Source organism: Ranitomeya variabilis, chromosome 6 (assembly GCF_051348905.1).
Source record: "Ranitomeya variabilis isolate aRanVar5 chromosome 6, aRanVar5.hap1, whole genome shotgun sequence".
Classification (NCBI taxonomy): domain Eukaryota; kingdom Metazoa; phylum Chordata; class Amphibia; order Anura; family Dendrobatidae; genus Ranitomeya; species Ranitomeya variabilis.
In genome coordinates, this window is record NC_135237.1 from 12,007,907 (window position 1) to 12,034,138 (window position 26,232).

The 26,232-nt window shown below is 42.6% G+C and overlaps 1 protein-coding gene across 6 annotated transcripts in view; it reads left to right on the forward strand.

Moving 5' to 3' along the window:
* Positions 1–26,232, forward strand: part of LOC143781301 (uncharacterized) — a 618,193-nt gene that overhangs the window by 224,386 nt on the left and 367,575 nt on the right. For 5 of the 6 annotated variants that reach the window (XM_077267827.1, XM_077267831.1, XM_077267828.1 and 2 more), the window contains one exon: positions 22,509–25,060. The exons of the other annotated variant lie outside the window; for it this stretch is intronic. In XM_077267827.1, coding sequence (XP_077123942.1) covers positions 22,509–24,856 — 2,348 coding nt within the window. In that variant the 3' untranslated portion in view covers positions 24,857–25,060. Of the gene's footprint in view, positions 1–22,508; positions 25,061–26,232 lie in introns of those variants that run through there. 6 annotated transcript variants of the gene reach the window in all.

The following is a 26,232-nucleotide window of genomic DNA, read 5'->3' on the forward strand; positions in this document are numbered from 1 at the left end:
CCTTTCGTATGTTTTTTACTGCCACCCTACCTTTAACAAATCCCACTTGTGCAGGGTTCACCAGTTGGGGTAATATTACTGCCAATCTGTCCGCCATTATTTTTTACATAATCTTCTGGTCCACATCAATAAGGGAAATGGGTCTAGAAGAGCAGGCCTCAAGGGGGTCCTTGCCTGGTTTGGGTAAGACTTTAAGGGCAGAGACACACTGCTGTATTTCTCGTAAAACTTGTACTGGCTGTTGGCTCTCCTGACCTGAGCTTGACAACTGCATAGTAATCCATCATTCTGTCATGCTCCGGTCAGGAGAGGTGCCAGGCAGTCCGTGCAGTGCGATCTATCACACGAGAAATACGGCAGTGTGTCTCTGCCCTAATATATGTTTCTTTAGATCTTTCTGGAATGACACCCCCCCCCCCCCCCCCCCCACAACAACCCCCCCTCCGTTTAAGAGATTGGTGTTGTAGTAATTTGTTAACAATTGGGAGATATGTTACCTGAGGGCCTTATAAAACTTCCTGCTAAATCCATCTGGCCCGGTGCTTTCCCATTTTGAAGATGACTTATGGCTTATGACTTCTCCTTCTGTTATTTCTGCATTAATTACATCTTGTCCGTGTTAGTTTTAGAAGCGTGACTTGTTGGAGGACTTTTTTACCTTCTACCAAATTAGTATGTGAGAGTTCATATAATTCTTAGGAAAATCAATGAAATACTACAAAACTTTTACAAAGTTTGGGGTTATAGTTCCCTGGCCATCTCGTAATCTTTTGGATTCACCTGCAGACGCCCTTTTGCCAGTCTTGCCAGCAACTTCTCCGCTTTGTTCCCTTATCTCAGCAATTCAACCTCCTGCCTAGAGTGGAACATCTGCTCCCTCCTATCGGTCCAGGTTTCAAACTCTCTTGTTTGGCCAGCTTCCATTGTTCCCTGTTTTGCGTTGTGGGGCTCTGTATATAGATTTCTAATCTTTGCACTAGAACCTGATTATTTTTCCGCTACTCTTTTCTTTGAAGGCACAGACATCATAATTTTGACTCTTAGTACCGCTTTCTCTGTACTCCAGTACAAAGTGTGTTGGTTTGCATGTTCCTTGTCCCATTCGAATTCCTCCCACCTGCCCCATAATTTGTCTTTAAATCCCTCATCTTTTGTGAGAGAGGCTGGAAATTTCCATATGTAATGTGTTCCTTTTATATCTGATTATCCACCAATTCCATACCCTCCGGAGCATGGTCAGATATGACCAGATCGTGGATCTCCACTGACTTCATTTTATTTAATAGTTTCTCTGAGATCAGCAGATAATCTAACCTTGACCAGGATTTGTGGGCATGAGAGAAGTGGGTAAATTCTCTATCCTCTGGATGTAACCAACGCCAAACATCCCTCAATCCAGTTTGTTCAAGAAAAGAGGGGAGAACAGTCTTTTTGGAGGGATCAGACTCTGGCTCTTTCTCTCCACCTCCCTATTGTGAACTGTATTCAAGTCTCCCCAGTAATTATCAAAGGCGAGTTGTCCGGGACAATTTTCCTCTCCAGGTCCTCAAAGAAGACTCTGTTAGGGTATGTGCACACGTCCGGATTTCTTGCAGAAATTTCCTGAAGAAAACCGGAAATTTTCTGCAAGAAATCCGCATTTTTTTTTTTGCGGTGGTTTTTTTGCGTTTTTTTTTTTCGCGCTTTTTTTAGCATTCTGCAAGCGTAATTAGCTTGCAGAATGCTAAAGTTTTCCAAGCGATCTGTAGCATCACTTGGAAAACTGACTGACAGGTTGGTCACACTTGTCAAACATAGTGTTTGACAAGTGTGACCAACTTTTTACTATAGATGCAGCCTGTGCAGCATCTATAGTAAAAGATAGAATGTTTAAAAATAATTAAAAAAAATGCTTATACTCACCTGCAGACAGCTGATCTCCTCACCGGCGTCCGTTCCTATAGCTGGTGTGCGCGCGCAGGACCTTCCATGACGTCGCGGTCACGTGAGCGGTCACATGACCGGTCTCGACCAATCACAAGACAGTGACGTCATCGCAGGTCTTTCACCGCACACCAGCTATAGGAACCGAAGCGGCAGCATGCACCTGAGAGGCGGGAAGACATCGAAGGTGAGTATATCACTATTTTTTATTTTAATTCTTTTTTTTTGACCAATTATATGGTGCCCAGTCCGTGGAGGAGAGTCTCCTCTCCTCCACCCTGGGTACCAACCGCACATAATCTGCTTACTTCCCGCATGGTGTGCACAGCCACGTGCGGGAAGTAAGCAGATCAATGGACTCCTAGGTGTGCGGAATCCCCACAATTCCGCATTTTTAATGAACATGTTGCTTTTTTTTCCGCGATGCGATTTTTTAGTGGAAAAAAATGCAACATTTGCACAAAAAATGCGGAATACACTGTAAATAATAGGAGGCATATGTTAGCTTTTTTTTCGCGTTTTTATCACGTTTTTATAGCGAAAAAAACGCAAAAAATACTGAAGGTGTGCACATGGCCTTAGAACCTTTAGGTCCATATACATTGTAGGTTGAATAGACTTCTCCTCCGTGCTTTATGGTGACCCAAACCCATCTTCCCCGATCATCACCTTCCTGGGACAGCAGATTAAATACAAAATTACAATGGAATAGTATCACTACCCCTGCGTGTCTGTCTACCTTGAGCTGCCGAGCCCACTACTTTTCCCACCCACAACTTGCTGAGCCTAAAAAAATCCTCTTCCTTTTAGATGGGTTTCTTGGAGCAATACAGTATCTGGCGAGTACCTTTTCAGATGTCTCAGTAGTATCTTTACTCTTTTATATCGTAGGTCTTTCACCTTCCAAGAGATGACCTTCATAATCACTGCCACCTCAGCCTATTACCTTTTTGCTTTGTTTTCCTTGTGATGGTTCTAGGGATGAAAGGAAGATCCTCAGGTGGTTAGAGAAGGGTAGAAAAGAAAGAAAAAAAGACTTAACAATGATATAAAAAGGGACAGAGATTTAACCCTTAAGGGTAAGTTCACACAGGGCGTTTTTGCTGCGTTTTTTTATGCTAATTTTCAGCTGCTTTTTCCAGTACCAGCAATGCCTATGAGACTTCAGAAATCTCATGCACACACATTGGGTTTTTGTGAGGTCAGTATTTTTTATGCTTTGCAGCGTTTTTTGACATAGAGCATGTCACTTCTTTCATCATTTTTCCAGCGTTTTTTCACCCATTGACTTGAATGGGTGGTGAAAAAACGCTGCAAATACGCTAGGTTGACTTTTCGTGCAGCGTATTTGCTGCAGAAAAGTCAAGGAGAGACGGATGTGACTGCTACATCTAGATGGCATGCTGCGCGATGCGTCCATGCAGCCTGTCATCCAGCAGCGAACCCCCCATTCATTTGAATGGGGGGTCCGACATTAGTGATTGACACTCTGTCACACCGCTTCTGATCGGCAGGGAAATATAAATAAATTAAAAAACGGCGTGGGTTCCCCCCTAATTTTGATAACCAGCCAAACAAAACTCACAGCTGTTGACTGCAACCCCCAGCCGTGAGCTTCTGCAAGGCTAGTTATCAAGAATAGAGGGGTCCTCACGCTTTTTTTTAAATTATTTAAATAAATAATAAAAAAAAAAAAAACGGCATGGAGTCCCCCCATTTTTGACAACCAGCCTTGCTGAAGCTCACAGCTGGGGGCTGGTATTCTTAGGCTGGTAAGGGGCCATTGATATAGGCCTCCCCAGCCTAAAAATAGCAGCTCACAGCTGCCCAGAAAAGGCACATGTATTAGGCTGGTTTCACATTTGCGTTTTTTTGCCGCTGCGTTTTAGCGCAAAAAAAGGCATGCGTTTTTTCCCTATATTTAATAATAAAAACGCATGCGGTTTTTTTGCATGCGTTTTGCTGCGTTTGTCAATGCATGCGTTTTTTCTACGCTTGCGTTTGGTTGCAGAAATGCAACATGTAGTAATTTCTAGAGGCGTTTTTTTGCCGCAAAAAAACGCATGCTTTTTTGCGGCAAAAAAAAGTATTGCTGTCTATGTAAACCCATGCGTTTTTAAGGCACATGCGTTTGTTTGCGTTTAAAACGCATGTGTTTTTATAGAAAAAAACAAGAATACACACTGCTAAGCCACCCCCCACCATCAAGGTGATAAAGGGATCCAAACCCTAAAGGTACCTTCACACGAAGCGACCCTGCAGCGATAACGACAACGATGCTGATCGCTGCAGCGTCGCTGTTTGATCGCTGGAGAGCTGTCACACAGACCGCTCTCCAGCGACCAACGATGCCGAGGTCCCCGGGTAACCAGGGTAAACATCGGGTTGCTAAGCGCAGGGCCGCGCTTAGTAACCCGATGTTTACCCTGGTTACCAGCGTAAAAGTAAAAAAAACAAACACTACATACTCACCAGCGCGTCCCCCAGCGTCTGCTTCCTGCAATGACTGAGCTCCGGCCCTAACAGCACAGCGGTGACGTCACCACTGTGCTTTCACTTTCAGTTTAGGGCCGGATCTCAGTCAGAGCAGGAAGCAGACGCTGGGGGACGCGCAGGTGAGTATGTACTGTTTGTTTTTTTTACTTTTACGCTGGTAACCAGGGTAAACATCGGGTTACTAAGCGCGGCCCTGCGCTTAGTAACCCGATGTTTACCCTGGTTACCAGTGTAAAATATCGCTGGTATCGTTGCTTTTGCTTTCAAACACAACGATACACAGCGATCGGACGACCAAATAAAGTTCTGAACTTTATTCAGCGACCAGCGACATCACAGCAGGATCCTGATCGCTGCTGCGTGTCAAACGAAATGATATCGCTAGCCAGGACGCTGCAACGTCACGGATCGCTAGCGATATCGTTTCGTGTGAAGGTACCTTAACCCTACACCTAACCCTAGGGATCCTACCTCTAACCCTACCCCTAACCCCACCCCTAACCCTAGGGATCCTAACCCTACCCCTAACCCTAGGGATCCTAACCCTACCCCTAACCCACTATAAATAGAAATAGCTAGGGTTAGGGTTAGCATCCGGGTTAGGGTTAGGATCCCTAGGGTTAGGGTTAGGGGTAGGGTTAGTGGTAGGGTTAGGTTTAGGGTTAGGATCCCTAGGGGTATGGTTAGGGTTAAAATCCCTAGGGTTAGGGGTAGGGTTAGGATGGTTAGGGTTAGGCCCTACCCCTAACCCTAGGGATCCTAACCCTAGCTATTTCTATTTATAGTGAGTTTTCTTGTTGATTTTGATGATTGGCAGCTGTCACACACTTCTCAGCATGCGTTTCAAAAACGCAAACACAGGAAAAAACGCATGTAAACGCGGCAAAACGCCACTTTTTTTTACAGCATGCGTCTAAAAAACGCAGCGTTTGCACGCGTTTACATGCGTTTTTTCACCAGCTACGTTTGCGTTTAATACGCTGCGTTTTTAAATGCAAATGTGAAACCAGCCTTAGATACCCCAATTCTGGCTCTTTGCCCGCTCTTCCCACTTGCCCTGTAGCAGTGGCAAGTGGGGCAATAAGGGGTTATTATTATTATTATTTATTGTTATAGCGCCATTTATTCCATGGCGCTTTACATGTGAGGAGGGGTATACATAATAAAAACAAGTACAATAATCTTAAACAATACAAGTCATAACTGGTACAGGAGGAGAGAGGACCCTGCCCGCGAAGGCTCACAATCTACAAGGGATGGGTGAGGATACAGTAGGTGAGGATAGAGCTGGTCATGCAGCGGTTTGGTCGATCGGTGGTTACTGCAGGTTGTAGGCTTGTTGGAAGAGGGGGGTCTTCAGGCTCTTTTTTGAAGGTTTCGATGGTAGGCGAGAGTCTGATGTGTTGTGGTAGAGGGTTCCAGAGTAGGGGTGATACGCGAGAGAAATCTTGTGTACGAGATACGATTGTGGGAAGAGGAGATAAGAGGGGAGTAGAGAAGGAGATCTTGTGAGGATCGGAGGTTGCGTGTAGGTAAGTACCGAGAGACGAGGTCAGATGTATGGAGGAGACAGGTTGTGGATGGCTTTGTATGTCATGGTTAGGGTTTTTTACTGGAGTCTCTGGGCAATGGGGAGCCAGTGAAGGGATTCACAGATGGGAGAGGCCGGGCGGGGAGTAGCGGGGGAGGGGGGGGGGGGCAGGTGGATTAGTTGGGCAGCAGAGTTTAGAATAGATTGGAGGGGTGCGAGAGTGTTAGAGGGGAGGCCACAAAGCAGAGGTTAATATCAGCTTGCTATTGTAAGGTGACATTAAGCCGGGTTAGTAATGGAGAGGTGTCAATAAGATACCTATCCATTGCTAATCCTACAGTAATTAAATGGTTAAATAAAAACACACACATGAAGAAAAAAATCTTTTAACCCCTTCCCGACCTGTGATGCCACGTAGGCATCATGAAAGTCGGTGCCAATCCGACCTGTGACGCCTATGTGGCGTCATGGAGGGATCACTTCCCTGCAGATCGGGTGAAAGGGTTAACTCCAATTTCACCCGATCTGCAGGGACAGGGGGAGTGGTACTCGTCCCCGGACATCCCCCCCGTGGCAAGGATCGCTCTGATCGGCTGTTGAAAGTGAAACAGCCAATCAGAGCGATTTGTAATATTTCACCTATGAAAACTGGTGAAATATTACAATCCAGCCATGGCCGATGCTGCAATATCATCGGCCATGGCTGGAAACCCTGATTTGCCCCACTGCCACCGATCTCCTCCCCGGTCCTCCGTCCTGTGCTCTGCTCCCCTCCGTCCGCCTGTCCGCTCCCCCGTCCTCCTGTCTGCTCCCCCAGTGCTCCGATCCCCCACCTGTGCACCGATCCCCTCATACTTCCCGAGCCTCCAGGTGTCCGTCCGTCTGATCCATGGGCGCCGCGATCTTCCGCAGTGCGCCCGCCGAATCGGCCGGCAGATTCGTTCCAGGTACATTTTGATCACTGATAAAACCTATCACAGTGATCAAAATAAAAAAACAGTAAACGAACCCCCCCTTTATCACCTCCATAGGTAGGGACAATAATAAAATAAAGAAATTATATTTACTTTTATTTTTCCACTAGGGTAGGGTTAGAATTAGGGTTAGGGTTAGAACTAGGGTTAGGGTTAGTGTTAGAACTAGGGTTAGGGTTAGAACCAGGGTTAGTGTTAGGGTTTCGGTTAGGGCTAGAGTTAGAATTAGGCTAGGTTTACAGTACCATGTAAATCTATGGAAAACCAAATCCGCTGTGCCCATGGTGCGGAACATACCACGCGGAAACACTGCGTTGCATTTTCCGCAGCATGTCAATTCTTTGTGCGGATTCCGCCGCATTTTACACCTGTTCCTCAATAGGAATCCACAGGTGAAATCCGCACAAAAAACACTGGAAATCTAAGGTAAATCCGCAGGTAAAACGCAGTGCCTTTTACCTGCGGATTATTCAAAAATGTTGCAGAAAAATCTCACACGAATCCGCATCGTGTGCACACAGCCTTAGGGTTAGGGTTGGAATTAGGGCTAGGGCTGGAACTAGGGTTAAGATTAGGCTTGTGGTTAGAGTTATGGTTAGGGTTAGGGGTGTGTTGGGGTCAGGGTTGTGGTTAGGGTTGGGATTAGGGTTAGGGTTGGGATTAGGGTTAGAGGTGTGTTGGGTTTGTGGTTAGGGGTGTGTTGGGGTTAGGGTTGTGATTGGGTTATGGCTAGATTAGGATTAGGGTTAGGGATGTGTTGGGGTTAGTGTTGGAGTTAGAATTGAGGGGTTTCCACTGTTTAGGCACATCAGGGGTCTCCAAACGCAACATGGCGCCACCATTGATTCCAGCCAATCTTGCGTTCAAAAAGTCAAATGGTGCTCCCTACCTTCCGAGCCCCGACGTGCGCCCAAACAGTGGTTTACCCCCACATATGGGGTACCAGCATACTCAGGACAAACTGGGCAACAACTATTGGGGTCCAATTTCTCCTGTTACCCTTGCGAAAATAAAAAATTGCTTGCTAAAACATAATTTTTGAGGAATTAAATTTTTTTTATTTTCACGGCTCTGCGTTATAAACTTCTGTGAAGCATTTGGGGGTTCAAAGTGCTCACCACACAACTAGATAAGTTCCTTGAGGGCTCTAGTTTCCAAAATGGGGTCACTTGTGTTGGGTTTCTACTGTTTAGACACATCAGGGGCTCTGCAAACGCAACGTCACGCCCGCAGACCATTCCATCAAAGTCTGCATTTCAAAACGTCACTACTTCCCCAAACAGTGGTTTACCCCCACATATGGGGTACCAGCATACTCAGGACAAACTGGGCAACAAATATTGGGGTCCAATTTCTCCTGTTACCCTTGTGAAAATAAAAAATTGCTTGCTAAAACATAATTTTTGAGGAAAGAAAAATGATTTTTTATTTTCACGTCTCTGCGTTGTAAACTTCTGTGAAGCACTTGGGGGTTCAAAGTGCTCACCACATGTCTAGATTAGTTCCTTAGGGGTCACTTGTGGGGGTTTCTACTGTTTAGGCACATCAGGGGCTCTGTAAACACAACGTGATGCCCGCAGACCATTCCATCAAAGTCTGCATTCCAAAACGTCACTACTTCCCTTCCGAGCCCCAACATGTCGTTGTACCAGCGTACTCAGGACAAACTGGACAACAACTTTTGGGGTCCAATTTCTACTGTTACTCTTGTGAAAATAAAAAATTGCGGGCTAAAAAATAATTTTTGAGTAAAGAAAAATTATTTTTTATTTTCACGTCTCAGCTTTATAAAATTCTGTGAAGCACTTGGGGGTTTAAAGTGGTCACCGCACATCTAGATTAGTTCCATGGGAGGTCTAGTTTCCAAAATGGGGTCACATGTGGAGGAGCTCCAATGTTTAGGCACACGGGCTCTCCAAACACGACATGGTGTCCGCTAAAGATTGGAGCCAATTTTTCATTGAAAAAGTCAAATGGCGCTCCTTCCCTTCCGAGCCCTGTCGTGTGCACAAACAGTGGTTCCCCACATATTGGGTATTGACGGACTCAGGACAAATTGTACAATAACTTTTGGGGTCCAGTTTCTCTTTTTACCCTTGGGAAAATAAAAATATTGTTGCTAAACATCATTTTTGTGACTTAAAAGTTAAATGTTCATTTTTTCCTTCCATGTTGCTTCTGCTGCTGTGAAGCATCTGAATGGTTAATAAACTTCTTGAATGTGGTTTTGAGCACCTTGAGGGGTGCAGTTTTTAGAATGATGTCACTTTTGGGTATTTTCAGCCATATAGAACCCTCAAACTGACTTCAAATGTGAGGTGGTCCCTAAAAAAAATGGTTTTGTAAATTTAGTTGTAAAAATAAGAAATCGCTGGTCAAATTTTAACCCTTATAACTTCCTAGTAAAAAAAAAAAATTATTTCCAAAATTGTGCTGATGTAAAGTAGACATGTGAGTTATGTTATTTATTAACTATTTTGAGTCACATAACTCTCGCTTAACGGAATAAAAATTAAAAATTTGAAAATTGCTAAATTTTCAAAATTTTCACCAAATTTCCATTTTTTTCACAAATAAACGCAAAAATTATTGCCCTAAATTTACCACTAACATGAAGCCCAATATGTCACGAAAAAACAGTCTCAAAACCGCAAGGATCCGTTGAAACGTTCCTGAGTTATTACCTCATAAAGGGACATTGGCCAGAATTGCAAAAAACGGCCAGGTCATTAAGGTCAAAATGGGCTGGGTCATGAAGGGGTTAATGAAATAAAACACCAAACAGTTTTGACAATCCTTTTATTTTTCTGCCATTCCAAAGCGAAGCCATCGATCTCCTGTAATAAAAATAAAATAAAAAAGCAAAACTATACTGCCTGATCCGTCGTAGTCCGATAAATCGAGTGTCCCACGCAGTATCTGGGGGAGATAAAGCTTACAACCAGGAGCGATGCTAATGCGACCGCTCCCGGCTGTAAGCAACTGGGAAATGAAGGAGACGGAGCGGGCGCAGGCTCAGTAACTAGCTGTGATGTCACCGAGCCTTCGCTCCCTCACAGCCTGACCTGCAGTTACCTCTATACCGTGGGAAAATGCCGGGGAAGAGGTTACCACAGGTAAAGTATCTATTCTATTCATTCTATGCAATCTATCTATCATATCTACAGGAAGTTGTTTTATTTTCTCTGTGTGCACTCAACTTTATTGGCATGCACAAAGAAAAAAAACGCATGAAAAAAAGCGGCAAAAAACGCACCTAAAACTGCGTTTTTGGCGCAGCTTCTTTCCTGACAAGATGATCAGGTTTTGCTGCAGAAAAAAAAGCAGCAAAACGCCCTGTGTGAACTTACCCTAAAACAAATAAACAGTGAGCTCTCTATATGCTATAGTGTATTTCTAGCTTCCTACACCACTAATAACATTGTGGACTTTTTTCTGAGGAAGTAAAAACCACAAAAAAAACCTATGGGAAGAACCATATCCCACATCACATATTATATAGTCCTGTCACAGGACCCCCAGGAAGAAGCGAAACGCACGTCGGGGAGCTGCACTGCTGTCAAAAGGTCATATATCCTTCGTTCATTTGTATACTTTTGAAATGTCTTGCTACTGTCTGCCTTATGGTGTATTCTTGGAGGTATTTGCCCATTAACTATTTGCCATATATAGCATATTACACCTATAATCTATAATAATACCTATATGTCTCCTCTCTAGCATATACCCTCTTTATGTACCATACTTCATAAGTGAGGCTTACTGCCCTTTTTCTTAGACAGTATTGTAGTGATTTATGACTAGCAGTAATTTAACATAGTCCTGAGACTGCAGGGGTCACAGCGTATGTTATCCTGAGAAGGCAGTCTCCTGTCTCCAATCTCGCCAGGGGGCCTTGCTAAGAACCAGGAAGTGGAAACATTTCACACCATCTGGCTCGTTTGAAGAGAGATGCAAATTACAGCCTGAAACTATCTATGAGAAACGTTACACAAAGAGTTTCAGAGAAAATAATACATTCATCGGTGGAGTGGCCATGGTCCAGTCACAAACCAGGAATTATAATATTAACCTGAGAGGCTCGTCTAGAAAGTTGACCTCCAGGTTGACTATATAAATTAGGCCTACACACAAAGAAAGATGTTCACATTGGGGGGGGGGGCAGCATGAAAAGCTGATGTGAGCCATTCCATATTTCTCCCTCCCTCAGGGACGGAGAATCAGAAAGCAAAGTTTGATATTTCTGTAAGTTTTATCCCTTTATTTTATCACTATTTTTGCATTTTTTTGTCCCTTTTCAATCCCATATTTTATATCTTTTATTGTAAGCACTGTACCTTTTCTATTAAATCTTAAAACTTTAATAAGTCTGAACCTTGTATGCTCTGAAGAGTCCATAGTCTTAAAGTATTTGACCCTGCTGATTGGCAGACAGTAGTAGTAACATTTCTGGGACTCATCGCCCGTGTGTTCGGTGAGTGGTGGCAGCGTGTATGAGCGGGGTGTGTGGCCTTTGTCGGTGTGTGATTTATGCTCCCATTACAGCATAGGACAGAGGTTGAATGCTGGACTGAGAGCGGGGAGATAGATTAACCCTTGCAGGCGCAACCCCAAGTCACGTGTTGAGAAGCGAGTACGTGACAAAATTTTTTTTAAATGTCTTGCAACTGTCTGTCTTATGATGTATTGTAGGAGGTATTTGCCCATCAACTATATGCCATATATAGCATATTACACCTATGTCTCCTATCTAGCATATACCCTTCTTATGTGCTGGTCTTAGATACCATACTTCATAGGTGAAGCTTACTGCCCTTTTTATTGATGTTATTATATAATTAGATAGTAAGTTTCCGAGAAGTTAGATAAATTTTGTTCTTATTGTTGGAGTTTTTTCAGGTATTTATTACTTCCAGCAGTAGCCACTGAAGCACACAGAGAATTTCAGCTCACCCTTCTTGATTGACCTCCATAGGTTTTGATCAGTCCGAGCACGGAAAGGAGCTTCTGCTGCAGCTCTCGGGAAACATTGGAAGTGAAAAAGGAATCCAGCTCAGGAAAATGTATAAAATTGAAAATTCTTTATTCCAAATTTTTTTTAAAAAGAGAAGAAACACTGCATGTCAAAAATCAGCATAATCCAAAAAATGGAAGGATAACCATAGTACAGCTGAACGCGTTTCGAACACCAAGTGCTCTTAGTCCACAGCCGTGGACTAAGAGCACTTGGTGTTCGAAACGCGTTCAGCTGTACTATGGTTATCCTTCCATCTTTTGGATTATGCTGATTTTTGACATGCAGTGTTTCTTCTCTTTTTAAAAAAATTAAAGAATTTTCAATTTTATACATTTTCCTGAGCTGGATTCCTTTTTCACTTCCAGCAGTAGCCACTACTTTGTATTTGTAGTGTTTATAACTACTACACTATCGTTCAAAAGTTTGGGGTCACCCAGACAATTTTGTGTTTTCCATGAAAACACATACTTTCATTAATCAAATGAGTTGCCAAATGAATGTAAAATCTAGTCCAGACTTTGACAAGGTTCGAAAAAAATATTTTTATTTATAATAATAATTTTCTCCTTCAAACTTTGCTTTCGTCAGAAAATGCTCCCTTTGCAGCAATTCCAGCATTGCAGACCTTTGGCATTCTAGCAGTTAATTTGCGGAGGTAATCTGGAGACTTTTTCCCCCATGCTTCCAGAAGCCTCTCCCACAAGTTGGTTTGACTTGATGGGCACTTTTTGCGCACCATACGGTCAAGCTGCTCCCACAACAGCTCAATGGGGTTGAGATCTGGTGACTGCGCTGGCCACTGCATTACAGATAGAATACCAGCTGCCGGCTTCTTCCCTAAATAGTTTCGGCATAATTTGGAGGTGTGCTTTGGGTCATTGTCCTGTTGTAGGATGAGATTGGCTCCAATCAAGCGCTGTCCACAGGGTATGGCATGGCGTGGCAAATGGAGTTATGGCCTTCCTTATTCAAAATCCCTTTTACCTTGTACAAATCTCCCACTTTACCAGCACCAAAGCAACCCCAGACCATCACATTAGCTCGACCATGCTTGACAGATGGTGTCAGGCACTCTTCCAGTATCTTTTCAGTTGTTCTGCATCTCACAAATTTTGTTCTGTAAAAAAAAAAAAAGGGGGGGGGGATAAAAAGGTGTATTAACTCCGCGCTGCTTGAAGTCCAAATGGATATTCAGATGAAAAAGTGGCTTTATTCAACGTGTTTCGGAGTACTGTGACTCCTTCATCAGGAAACCACAAAAGTATATCTTTATGTATTAAATGTTCCTCTGTTTGATCCAAACACCTCAAACTTGGATTTGTCTGTCCATAACACTTTTATCCAATCTTCCCCTGTCCAATGTCTGTTCTTTTGCCCATATTAATCTTTTCCTTTTATTAGCCAGTCTCAGATATGGCTTTTTCTTTGCCACTCTGCCCTGAAGGCCGCATCCCGGAGTCGCCTCTTCACTGTAGACGATGACACTGGCGTTTTGTGTGTATTATTTAATGAAGCTGCCAGTTGAGGACCTGTGAGGCGTCGATTTCTCGAACTACAGACTCTAATGTACTTGTCTTGTTGCTCAGTTGTGCAGCGGGGCCTTCCACTTCTCTTTCTACTCTGGTTAGAGCCTGTTTGTGCTCTCCTTTGAAGGGAGTAGTACTGTCAGGACTCTGAACATTTTTTACCTTTTGTGCATCACTGCCCTTTTCCAACATGGCGTCTTTGGTCTCATGTGCACTGTTTCTTCCTGCTATAAAATTCCACCCCAGCCTTCAGTCTGTGCTAGATTATTCTGCCTTGCATCCAGCTCCTGACCTCTGACTACTCCCTGGCTATACACCTGCTCCTGTGAACCTGTGTGGTGATCCTGCTACTCTGCTCTGACTTCCTCCTGCATACACAAGTCTCCAGTAATCCTCCTTCATCTGCTGCTCGTGTTTACTTCATCTGCATTTGCTGGACATGTAAGCTGTTGCTGCTGCAATAACCTGTGACTATTAACCAGGCCTCCCTGGTTGAGCTAAGATATGATTTGAACTGCCTTATAAGCTTATCTATCTGTGTCTGGACTAAGTCAAGGATTTATTCGTGTCAAGTATCCTCAAGTATAACTGTGCTTCATAGACTTTCTGCTTGATTGCTTGTTTCTCTGAAGTTTCCTATAGACCAGGGGTGGGCATTTAATTTTGCCATGGGGCCGCATGAGAAATTTGGATGGTTGTAAAGGGCCGGACTAATATAATTAACTCATTTTTACCCAATACTGTAGTAGTAATACCCGGGGCAAGAATTCATTTTGGTGCCCCCATACTGTCCAGATTTGTCACTTGTGCCACCATACTGTCCTGATTTGTCACTTGTGCCACCATACTGTCCTGATTTGTCACTTGTGCCCCCATAGTATGGTGGCACAAGTGACAAATCAGGACAGTATGGTGGCACAAGTGACAAATCTGGACGGTATGGTGGCACAAGTGACAGATCAGGACAGTATGGTGACCATACTGTCCTGATCTGTCACTTGTGCCACCATACTGTCCTGATTTGTCACTTGTGCCACCATACTGTCCCGATTTGTCACTTGTGCCACCATACTGTCCTGATTTGTCACTTGTGCCCCCATAGTATGGTGGCACAAGTGACAAATCAGGACATTATGGTGGCACAAGTGACAAATCTGGACAGTATTGTGGCACAAGTGACAAATCAGGACAGTATGGCCCATACTGTCCTGATTTGTCACTTGTGCCCCCATCATACTGTCCTGAAACCTGATAATTCTGCCCCATAATGTCCTGTTTGTGCTGCCCCCATCCACATCCCCCCCAGGGCTGGCTGCTGCTCCCCCCCCCCCCCCATCATGCATGCAGGCCCCAGGCAGCTCCATTACCCGGTCCGCGCGGCCGTGGTATGGAGCACTTACCACCGGCACCCGCCCGATCGACGTCACTGTCCAAGTACGCTACAGCCGCACAGAACACCGGCGTCCGGCGCAACGGATGAAGGAGCACCGCAGCAGCCTGTCACACGCTCAGTGACGTCACCCGCTGCTGGCGCTTCCCTGATGCGGAAGTACCAGCGGCGGTCAGCGCCTCTCAGCAGACAGGAGTTTCAGGGCAGGGTGCGCAGGCGCTGGAGTGCCAAACAGCAGGGAAGGGGACCCATGCTTGGTAGCGCCGTAGCGACGCGCAGCCGCTGCACTGTCTCTGGCGGCTGGCCAAGCGGTGGCGGGCGGCGGGCCGTTTAAAATCGTCAGGCGGGCCGGATGCGGCCCGCGGGCCGCATCTTGCCCAGGTCTGCTATAGACTGCTAAGCTGCATTTATTATTTGCACCAAGTGTTGTGGACTTGAGTTTCTCTCTGCACCTGTTTGAATCACCGTGTGATAATATAGACTTTACCACTTATAAAACTGTGTCCTGTAGTTAACTTGTTCCACGCAAAGAGTCTCCTGAGTTATCCCCTATAATTATTACAAGTACACACCGTTGTAGGAAATTTCATGATTACTTGATGTGGTCTTAATGTCCGGTCACCAGATCCTTGGTTGTGAGATCGTAGAACTGGCCCAACTCTGTGAGCCCTTTCAACCCTACAACCGTGATTAATTCCCAGGGCCATTGGTAGGTCTCTTTTGCAAAGTCTTTGAAGTTCAGCTGCAGGGACCGACTCAGAGAGCCCTACTAGCCTTAGGTTTCTGCGCCTTGACCTGTTTTCCAGATCTTCGACCTTCTCAGACACGCATTTTGTTTCTGCAGTTGTCTTTTTCATCTGCAAGGAGAGCTGTATGTTATCACCCTCCAGTTGTGAGACCCTCTGCTTCGGCTCCTCTATCTGTCATTTATGTTTTGCTTAATTCTTCTTGAAAATGCTGAAAGGCCTTCTTCATAGCCTGTTCCAGGGTCTTTTGGATGTCTGGCATAATGCTACTTGCCATGTCAGCCGCCAGTTTGTTATATATAATTACCAAAATTTACCTAAAAAGGTATGAAGTGACACACAAAGTAGTGAATAAAAGAATTTTTTATTTAACGTAATGTTTAAAACAACTTATATAGTATAAGAAAGACAGGGAGATGGAAAAAATGTAGGACCTCCAGAAAAAAGTCAGGATGTGACACAAAATGATGGCAGTTTTCTAGTAATATGTCTGTTGGGAAGTGTTCCCTGAAGGGAGGTTATATGGATATACTCAGAGAGGGGGTGGATGTCAGAGCGTCTCAGATTTCCCTTCTGTCCATTACACAAAAGGAAAACAAAAACCAAGGAGAGCCTAACTTGTCACCACAGACATTAAATTCAATTTAAATATTACTGAAAACAGCTCAAAAAACGTGGGAAATCGAGCGAATTACTATCTGTATTATACCATAAAAAATGTCCTATAGACTGTGATTGCAAGAAGGGCCAATGGTGGCAGGCAAGTATAGAGTGAAGTGCAATGCATAGGGAAATAGAGGATTCAAAAACAGAAAAAGATGTAATAGAGCTGATGAAAGAAATGATCAGTTTTACCTGGCTCAAGAGGCTGAAAAGTGATGCAGCATAAGAGTAAGATCGTGTTAGTGTCCTGCGCCCGACGAGCGCCTTTTCGCGTTACCGCTTCTTCATGAAGGGGGGGGGGGCGTTTGTTATAGTCTATTGTTATCAATCTTGAAGGGTCTTCCATGTGCCGCTCATCAGATTGTACCTTTTTGGGTTTTTCTGTGGGAAGAGCAGCCCCTCCTGGCTCTAGGTGCACACGTGCGCCCTCCAGGTCTCAGAAATGGTCCGGGATTCTAGTGACTGGCCTTTATAGATCATGTGGGGGCCGGTGGTCTTTCTCTTGTGTTGGGGAGGTGGATGTCTGCAGATTTGTCAGTAGGATTCTTGTCGGTGTGGGAGCTGCTTCTCCTGGTGCTACATCTAAAGCGCCGGAACCTTAAGTCTACATATTATTTTTTACAAATGTATTACATCTAATGCTTTATTATACATGACTGATCTACAGCAAGACCCATGAAATAAACTTGCTACAGCAGTTGAGACCCAATCCTCCCGTATATAATCTGGTGACATTCCTATTATTGCGGCACTGCTGTTTCTATGTACTTAATGAATATTGCCATCAATTCTAATCTGGCTTATGACCAATGCCACTAATAGTGCCGTAATCATTAACATCCGTATGATGTTACCGCGAGCTTCTCACCTAATGAGATTTGTCTCTTTGGTTGGTGTTAAAGTGAACCTGTCACCCACCGCCATCAGGGGCTTATCTCCAGCATTGTGTAATGCATTCTTTAATGCTGTAGATAAGCCCCCAATGTACCCTGAAACATGAGAAAAAGAGGTTAGATTATACTCACCCAGGGGCGGTCCCGCTGCGTTCTGGTCCGATGGGCATCGCGGTCTGATCCGGGGCCTCCTATCTTCTTATGATGACATCCTCTTCTTGTCTTCTTGCTCCGGCGCAGGCGTACTTTATCTCCCTGTTGAGGGCAGAGCAAAGTACTGCAGTGCGCAGGTGCCGGAAAAGGTCAGAGAGGCCCGGCACCTGCGCACTGCTGTACTTTGCTCTGCCCTTAACAGGGAGATAAAGTACGCCTGCGCCGGAGCCGCAGCAAGAAGACAAGAAGAGGACGTCATTGTAAGAAATGGGAGGCCCCGGACCGGACCGCGACGCCCATTGGACCCGAACCAGACCGGGACCACCCCTGGGTGAGTATAATCTAACCTGTTTTTCTCATCTTTCAGGATACATCGGGGCTTATCTACAGCATTACAGAATGCATTACAGAATGCTGTAGATAAGCCCCTGATGACAGTGGGCATAGCTCATCTTTGATTTTGGGGGTGACAGGTTCCCTTTAATCATTAGGAGATGGTTAATGGGCTTCCCTGCATGTTAAGTCTTTCATTTCTTGCGTAATCCCTGGACAGCCCCTTCATTTGGACACAAATAAAAGCCCTGTACAGACAATAACCAAACATTGTGATTTTATTTTTACCTTATGATATATGGGTTTTCTTGTAAATACAGTTTCTTGAGATATTTTTGACATTTTTCCATTGGGGCCATATCGTCGCTAATTCAGTTATGAACATTATGCACTTCAGACATTTTTCCACTGCATCTACTGTTCGGGTATAGTATCCTACATGCATTGTCCGCCCCATCCCACCACCCCTTTTTCTCTGTTCAATGGAGTTTTCTCCTCTGAGTACAGCCCTTTATACAGACTGATGGAAATCATATATAATAATTTGGAAGACAATATACAGTACAGACCAAAAGTTTGGACACACCTTCTCATTTAAAGATTTTTCTGTATTTTTCTTGCTGCTTTTTTCTTGCCATAATACAAATTCTAACAGTCTGTTCAGTAGGACTATCAGCTGTGTATCCACCAGACTTCTGCTCAACACAACTGATGGTCCCAACCCCATTTATAAGGCAAGAAATCCCACTTATTAAACCTGACAGGGCACACCTGTGAAGTGAAGACCATTCCCGGTGACTACCTCTTGAAGCTCATCAAGAGAATGCCAAGAGTGTGCAAAGCAGTCATCAAAGCAAAAGGTGGCTACTTTGCAGATCCTGGAATATGACATATTTTCAGTTGTTTCACACTTTTTTGTTAAGTATATAATTCCACATGTGTTAATAGTATTGATGCCTTCAGTGTGAATTTACAATTTTCATAGTCCTCAAAATACAGAAAAATCTTTAAATAAGAAGGTGTGTCCAAACTTTTGGTCTGTACTGTCTGTCTAATTGCACCACATGTTCCATTTGTCCTTTCCTTTTCCTGTTTGCTATATATGCATCTCATTCGGACACCTTTATTGTCAGGACTTAGGCTATGTGCCCACGTTGCAGATTACCCTCAGGAATTTTTCGTGCGGATTCTGCATGTCTTGGCAGAAAACGCAGGTGCGGATTTGATGCGTTTTTTGTACGGATTTTTTGCAGATTTACTGCGGATTTTGTGTGGATTTCTTGGGCTTTTTACCCCTGCGAATTTCTATAATGGAATGGGTACAAAAACGCTGCAGATCCGCAAAAAAGAATTGACATGCTCCTTCTTTTAATCCGCAGCGTTTCCGCATGGAATTTTCTGCACCATTAGCACAGAATTTTTTTTTCCAATTGATTTACATTGTACTGTAAATCACTTGCAGATCTGCAGCGTTTCTGCACGATAAAAAAATGCTGCAGATCCGCAGGAAATCCGCAACGTGTGCACATACCCTAAAAGTGTTTTAGCTTGAAACGAGTAACCCACGTACTTTTATACTATACCCCTCTTCCTATGTCTACCTCCCCTTCTTCCTTCAATTTTTGATTTTTTTTCTTTAATTTTTAATATTTCCAATTAAAAGTCATGTTTTAATTCCACATTAACAAGTGAATGCTGGAACTCTCTCGTTTTTACTGTCATGTTTCCCTCCAGCTTGACTAAAACCCCAGCTGCAGAAGATAAGATCCAGAGCACATGCTTCCCCCACCATGCCTCACTGTGGGGATGGTGATTATTTAGTGATGCATGGTGAGACATGTTATGAAACAAACCTTTTAGAATTGTAGATAGAAAGTTGCAGAGCTGTGCTGTTACACGCTGTATACTGTTTAAATATGGATGCTGCCAGAGCTGGTAATAGGAAATTGATGGTGGTGCTGAGTGTTGGATCCCCAGTCATCTGATATTGATGTCTTTTACTAAGGATAAGCCAATATAAATGCTAAGAGAAATATAAAGTGGTTCCTCTGACCTGTTGGTGAAAATCCACTGTAATGATCCAGCAGACTCAATAAATTATACGCTTTTTTTCTTATATACATTTGAAACTCCACTGACTTCTTCATCAGGCTGTAACCACAGTGCAAGGAGGGGTGCACTGGGTCAGATTTATCTCTCTCCATTGTAAGAAGCTTCACGCCTTTGTAGAGGTGACTATATGGAGAAAGATGTCCCCACAGCATCGACTGGAGTAGATTCTGGTAGTATAGTGCTTCCCACCGCTCCCTGGACTAGACAGGGCAGAACTAGGTTGTACCACCTTACAGAAAGTGTCCGCACTGAGCGTGAAAGCATCTCCCACTGTTTCTATGGCATCTTCTGGGGAGGGAGACTGAATATATGTTCATATGCACATCAGCCAGTAAATGGCAGCAGTGTGCACTGCACAATGCACATAAAGCCCTTAACAACCGATACGGCTTTTAACAGCAGCTGTAAGGGTACTTAAACCACAGCGCCGCTTTTTAACGAAGCTGAGGAATAAGAGTATAGCGCCCCCCAGAGTCTGAATTTCTCTGAGAACATGATTCGGGTTGTTTTTTTTTTACCAAACCCAGTGTTGCAGTTGCCATTATTAATGGTATAATGGCAACCACAAAAAAAAAAAGAAATAGGGTCCCCCTCCGATTCCCATCCCCCTCCCCCCGGTACCTCCGGAGTCCCTGCATCCCCCCTGATTGTCCCCGGACTGCCTGTGTCGTCTTCCTGGAAGAAAATGGCGGGCGCATGTGCAGAGCTCCCGCCAAGATCTGCCGGCAGGCACCTGACAACAGTAGAATTTTTCTATTGGTTCAATTTGATCACTGTGATAGGCCCTATCACAGTGATCAAAATAAAAAAGTAAATTTATCACCCCCTTATGTAGGGAAAAATAATTAAATAAAAAAAATATATTTCCATTTTTCTATTAGGGTTGTGCTAAAGTGGGTTGGGCTAAGAGTTAGAATTGGGGGGTTTCCACTGTTTAGGTACATTAGGGGGTCTCCAAATACAACATAGTGCCACCATTGATTCCAGCCAATTTTTTGTTCAAAAAGTCAAACGGTGCTCCCTCCATTCTGAGTCCTGCCATGAGCCCACACAGTATCTTTTCCCCACAAGCGGGGTGTCAGCGTTCTCAGGAGAAATCGCACAACAAATTTTGTGGTCCATTTTCTCTTCTTACCCTTGTGAAAATAGAAAAAATTGGTTCCACTGTAAAAAAATTTGTGAAAAAAGTAAAATGTTCATTTTTTTTCTGTCCACATTTCTTTCGTTCTCGTGAAGCACCTAAAGGGTTCACAAACTTCTTGAATGTAAAAAAGAGAGAGGTTGCCGCGCTGAAGGCACTTACAATTTTGCAGTGTAGTCCTATGTAGAAAATGTCCACATGTGACAGCAAACTCTTCTCCACTGTTCAGTGGTGTTTAGCAAATGGGAGCGTCCTCCCCGTAATTGCAGTCCCCGGAAAATGCCCGCCGCTGTGTGTCAGCGGTAACCACGGCCGATGGCGCCGCTGTAGCGTAGCGGGGTTAGCGGGGGGCGTGGTGTGTTAGTGACGTCACCTGTCCGTAACTGACGGACGTGTGCAAGGGCCAATCCCGACGCGTTTCGAGGGAACCGTCCCTCTTCCTCAAGGTGGGTTGAGGAAGAGCGGCGGGCATTTTCCGGGGACTGCAATTACGGGGAGGACGCTCCCATTTGCTAAACACCACTGAACAGTGGAGAAGAGTTTGCTGTCACATGTGGACATTTTCTACATAGGACTACACTGCAAAATTGTAAGTGCCTTCAGCGCGGCAACCTCTCTCTTTTTTACATGTTTATTACCTTTTGACAGTCTCACACACCTTACTGGCTGGTTGCCTGCTGCTGTTCCTACTAGGCACACGTGTTAATAAGCGCCTTTGTGACTTTTAGTGTTTATAACTTCTTGAATGTGTTTTTACTCACCTTGAGGGGTGCAGTTTTTAGAATGGTGTCTCTTTTGGGTATTTTCTGTTGTATTGACTCCCCAAACTGACTTGAAATGTGAGGTGGTCCCTAAATAAAAAAAATGGTTTTGTAAATTGGAAAAATGAGAAATCGCTGGTCAACTTTAAACCCTTACAACGTCCTAACAAAAAAAAATATCTTTACAGAATTGTGGTGATGTAAAGTAGACATGTGGGAAATGTTATTTATTAACTATTTTGTCTGACACCACTCTGATTTAAGGGTACAAAAGTTAAGTTTTGAAATTTAAAAGTTTTCTAGGTTTTCTCCAAATTTCCGTTTTGTTTTAATAAAAAAGTGAAAGTTATCGAATAAATTTTACCACTAACATGAAGTACAAAATGCCACGATAAAACAGAATCAGTGGGATACGTTAAAGCGTTCCAGAGCTATAACCTCAAAGTGACAGTGGACAGAATTGTAAAAATTGGCTTGGTCATTAAGTATCAAATTGGCTCTGACACTAAAGGGTTAATCAGTCCGCAGTGTGCGCACATACACTGCATTATACGTCTCCTGACTCTCAGCGCCCACAGTAATTCTGGCCCAATGGAGCAGATCTACTGACACACGACAACTGTTTCACTCAGCAGTACAACGAGTAGCAGGATTCCACACTGAACAATAATGAACATTAGTAGAATTGATTATTCTGTCTTCACCCCCAAGTAAATGACACTTTAGGCAATTAGTAATAATTTTGCTGCTTACTCTGCAATTTGTATGGGATTTTTTTCAATATTTGTTACATTTAGATATATTTAAGGTTATAGTTTTCAAAAATAACATGCGTTTTATTTTTGGCAGATGACTGTACCGGGAGCTCCAAGGGACATCTAATATCTTTAGAATTTAAAGCAGAGAATTGTAGTATCACACAAGATGCATTTAAACAGCATGCTGATATCTCTGATATTTCCTCAGCCATTCACAGCAGAGATCGATCATCTCATGATTTTAATGAAGAAATATCTCCTACTCCATCACAGATAGTTAAACAAAAGGAAAGTCGCAGAAGAAATGCTGAAGATAAAAGCCCTCCTACAAGGAAGAAGCCATATTCATGTTCAGAATGTGGGAAATGTTTTTCACGTTTATCACTTCTTAGTAATCACACAAGAATTCACACAGTAGAGAAGCCATATTCATGTTCAGAATGTGGGAAGTGTTTTTCTCGTAAAGATTCTCTTGTTCGACATCAAATCCTTCACACAGGACAGAAACCATTTTTATGTTCAGAATGTGGGAAATGTTTTGTATGTAATGCGGAGCTTAATCAGCACAAGAGAATTCATACAGGAGAGAAGCCGTATTCATGTTCAGAATGTGGGAAATGTTTTACTGAAAACAACACTCTAATTAAACATCAAAGACATCATACAGGAGAGAAGCCATATTCATGTTCAGAATGTGGGAAGTGTTTTTCTCATAAAGTAACTCTTGTTCGACATCAAAGTCTTCACACAGGAGAGAAGCCATTTTCATGTTCAGAATGTGGGAAATGTTTTGTATGTAATGCGGACCTTATTAAGCACAAGAGAATTCATACAGGAGAGAAGCCATATTCATGTTCAGAATGTGGCAAGTGTTTTTCTCATAAAGTAAATCTTGTTCGACATCAACGTCTTCACACAGGAGAGAAGCCATTTTCATGTTCAGAATGTGGGAAATGTTTTGTATGTAATGCGGACCTTATTAAGCACAAGAGAATTCATACAGGAGAAAAGCCATATTCATGTTCAGAATGTGGGAAATGTTTTACTCAAAAAAATGCTCTAATTAAACATCAAAGACATCACACAGGAGAGAAGCCATATTCATGTTCAGAATGTGGGAAATGTTTTACTCAAAACCACGCTCTAATTAAACATCAAATGCATCATACAGGAGAGAAGCCATATTCATGTTCAGAATGTGGGAAAAGTTTTGCACATAAATCACATCTTGATAGTCATGAGAAAATTCATACCGGAGAGAAGCCATTTTCATGTTCAGAATGTGGGAAATGTTTTGCACATAAACCATATCTTAAATATCACGAGAAAATTCATACAGGAGAGAAGCCATATTCATGTTCAGAATGTGGGAAATGTTTTACTGGAAACAACACTCTAATTAAACATCAAATGCATCATACAGGAGAGAAGCCATATTCATGTTCAGAATGTGGGAAATGTTTTGCACGTAAATCACATCTTAATAGTCATGAGAAAATTCATACCGGAGAGAAGCCATTTTCATGTTCAGAATGTGGGAAATGTTTTGCAAGTAAATCACAGCTTAATGGTCACGTGAAAATTATTCATACAGTAGAGAAGCCATATTCATGTTCAGAATGTGGGAAATACTTTGCTTATAAATCACATCTTAATAGTCATGAGAAAATTCATACAGGAGAGAAGCCATTTTCATGTTCAGAATGTGGGAAATGTTTTCCATGTAAATCAGCACTTCATAAACATAAGAGAATTCATACAGGAGAGAAGCCTTTTTCATGTTCAGAATGTGGGAAATGTTTTCCATGTAAATCAGCACTTCATAGACATAAGAGAATTCATACAGGAGAGAAGCCATATTCATGTTCAGAATGTGGGAAATGTTTTGCACATAAATCACATCTTGATTGTCATGAGAAAATTCATACAGGAGAGAAGCCATATTCATGTTCAGTATGTGGGAAATGTTTTGCACATAAATCACATCTTAGTAAACATGAGAAAATTCATACAGGAGAGAAGCCATATTCATGTTCAGAATGTGGGAAATCTTTTCCATGTAAATCAGAACTTCATAGACATAAGAGAATTCATACAGAAGAGAAGCCATATTCATGTTCAGAATGTGGGAAATGTTTTGCACATAAATCACAGCTTAATTGTCATGAGAAAATTCATACAAGAGAGAAGCCATATTCATGTTCAGAATGTGGGAAATGTTTTCCATGTAAATCAGCACTTCATAGACATAAGAGAATTCATACAGGAGAGAAGCCATATTCATGTTCAGAATGTGGGAAATGTTTTGCACGTAAATCATATCTTGATTGTCATGAGAAAATTCATATAAGAGAGAAGCCATATTCATGTTCAGAATGTGGGAAATGTTTTGCATATAAATCACATCTTAGTAGTCACAAGACCAGGGACAGACACTGACACCTTGGTGCCCCTGTGCAAGAAATGTGTCTATGCCCCCCTCCTTCAATGGCAACAAATCTAACGAGATAGATATATATATTGTGGAAACACATTAATCCCATAATCCGAAAACAAAGGAGTTTTTATAGGCAAAGAATTAGCACTTCGATCATGAATGCTGACATAGATTACCTAACAAGGTATGAAGTGACACGTAGGTAAATAAAGGTAAAATTATTTTTATTGACATATTACTTAAAATAACAAATCTTTAAAAAACAGGGTGATGGAAATAAATGGACCTCCAAACAAAAATAGGGGGTGACATAGATGGCAGTATGTTTTTTAGAAATTTTTATATATATAATGTTGCTATACTGAAAGTAATATCCCTGTTAGAAAGAAAGGACTAACAATATGGATGGACGTGAAAAAGTCTCTTTAAAAACCATAAGGCAGTCTTATATCTAATTTAAGGGTGTATATATAGAACAAGCAACCAAATATATATATATATATATATATATATATATATATATATATATATATATATATAAACCAATGCCCTCACATCATGAAATAAACATGGCTTTGTTAGCAGTGATAATAAGTTTCATAGTGACCCAACCGTGTGAATAGTATCCACTCCTAGGCAGAGTAAGGAAATAAGTACGCCCCTCTTGATTGAAGAATCCGAAAGGCTAAACGGCGCTCGTCGGGCTTAGGAGGTGACCCGCCTTCCCACCTTCATTGCTACTTGTTCCACTCATCGTCAGGTAAATACTTAACGGCTTTGTGAATATATCTTTCTCTCTGCATGCCTTTGCATTAGCCATTCTTTCTGTGGTATTGCACTGCCATCTAGTGACCACCCTTTTGAATTACTTTTGAATTACATCGTACTTATTTCCTTACTCTGCCTAGGAGTGGATACTATTCACACTGTTTGGTCACTATGAAACTTATTATCACTGCTAACAAAGCCATGTTTATTTCATGATGTGAGGGCATTGGTTTGTATATATATATTTGGTTGCTTGTTCTATATATACCCTTAAATTAGATATAAGACTGCCTTATGGTTTTTAAAGAGACTTTTTCACGTCCATCCATATTGTTAGTCCTTTCTTTCTAACAGGGATATTACTTTCAGTATAGCAACATTATATATATAAAAATTTCAAAAAAACATACTGCCATCTGGGTCTTTGGGTCACCCCCTATTTTTGTTTGGAGGTCCATTTATTTCCATCACCCTGTTTTTTTAAAGATTTGTTATTTTAAGTAATATGTCAATAAAAATAATTTTACCTTTATTTACCTACGTGTCACTTCATACCTTGTTAGGTAATCATTGTGGAAACACAGCATTGTATCTTCATTAACCAGATGAC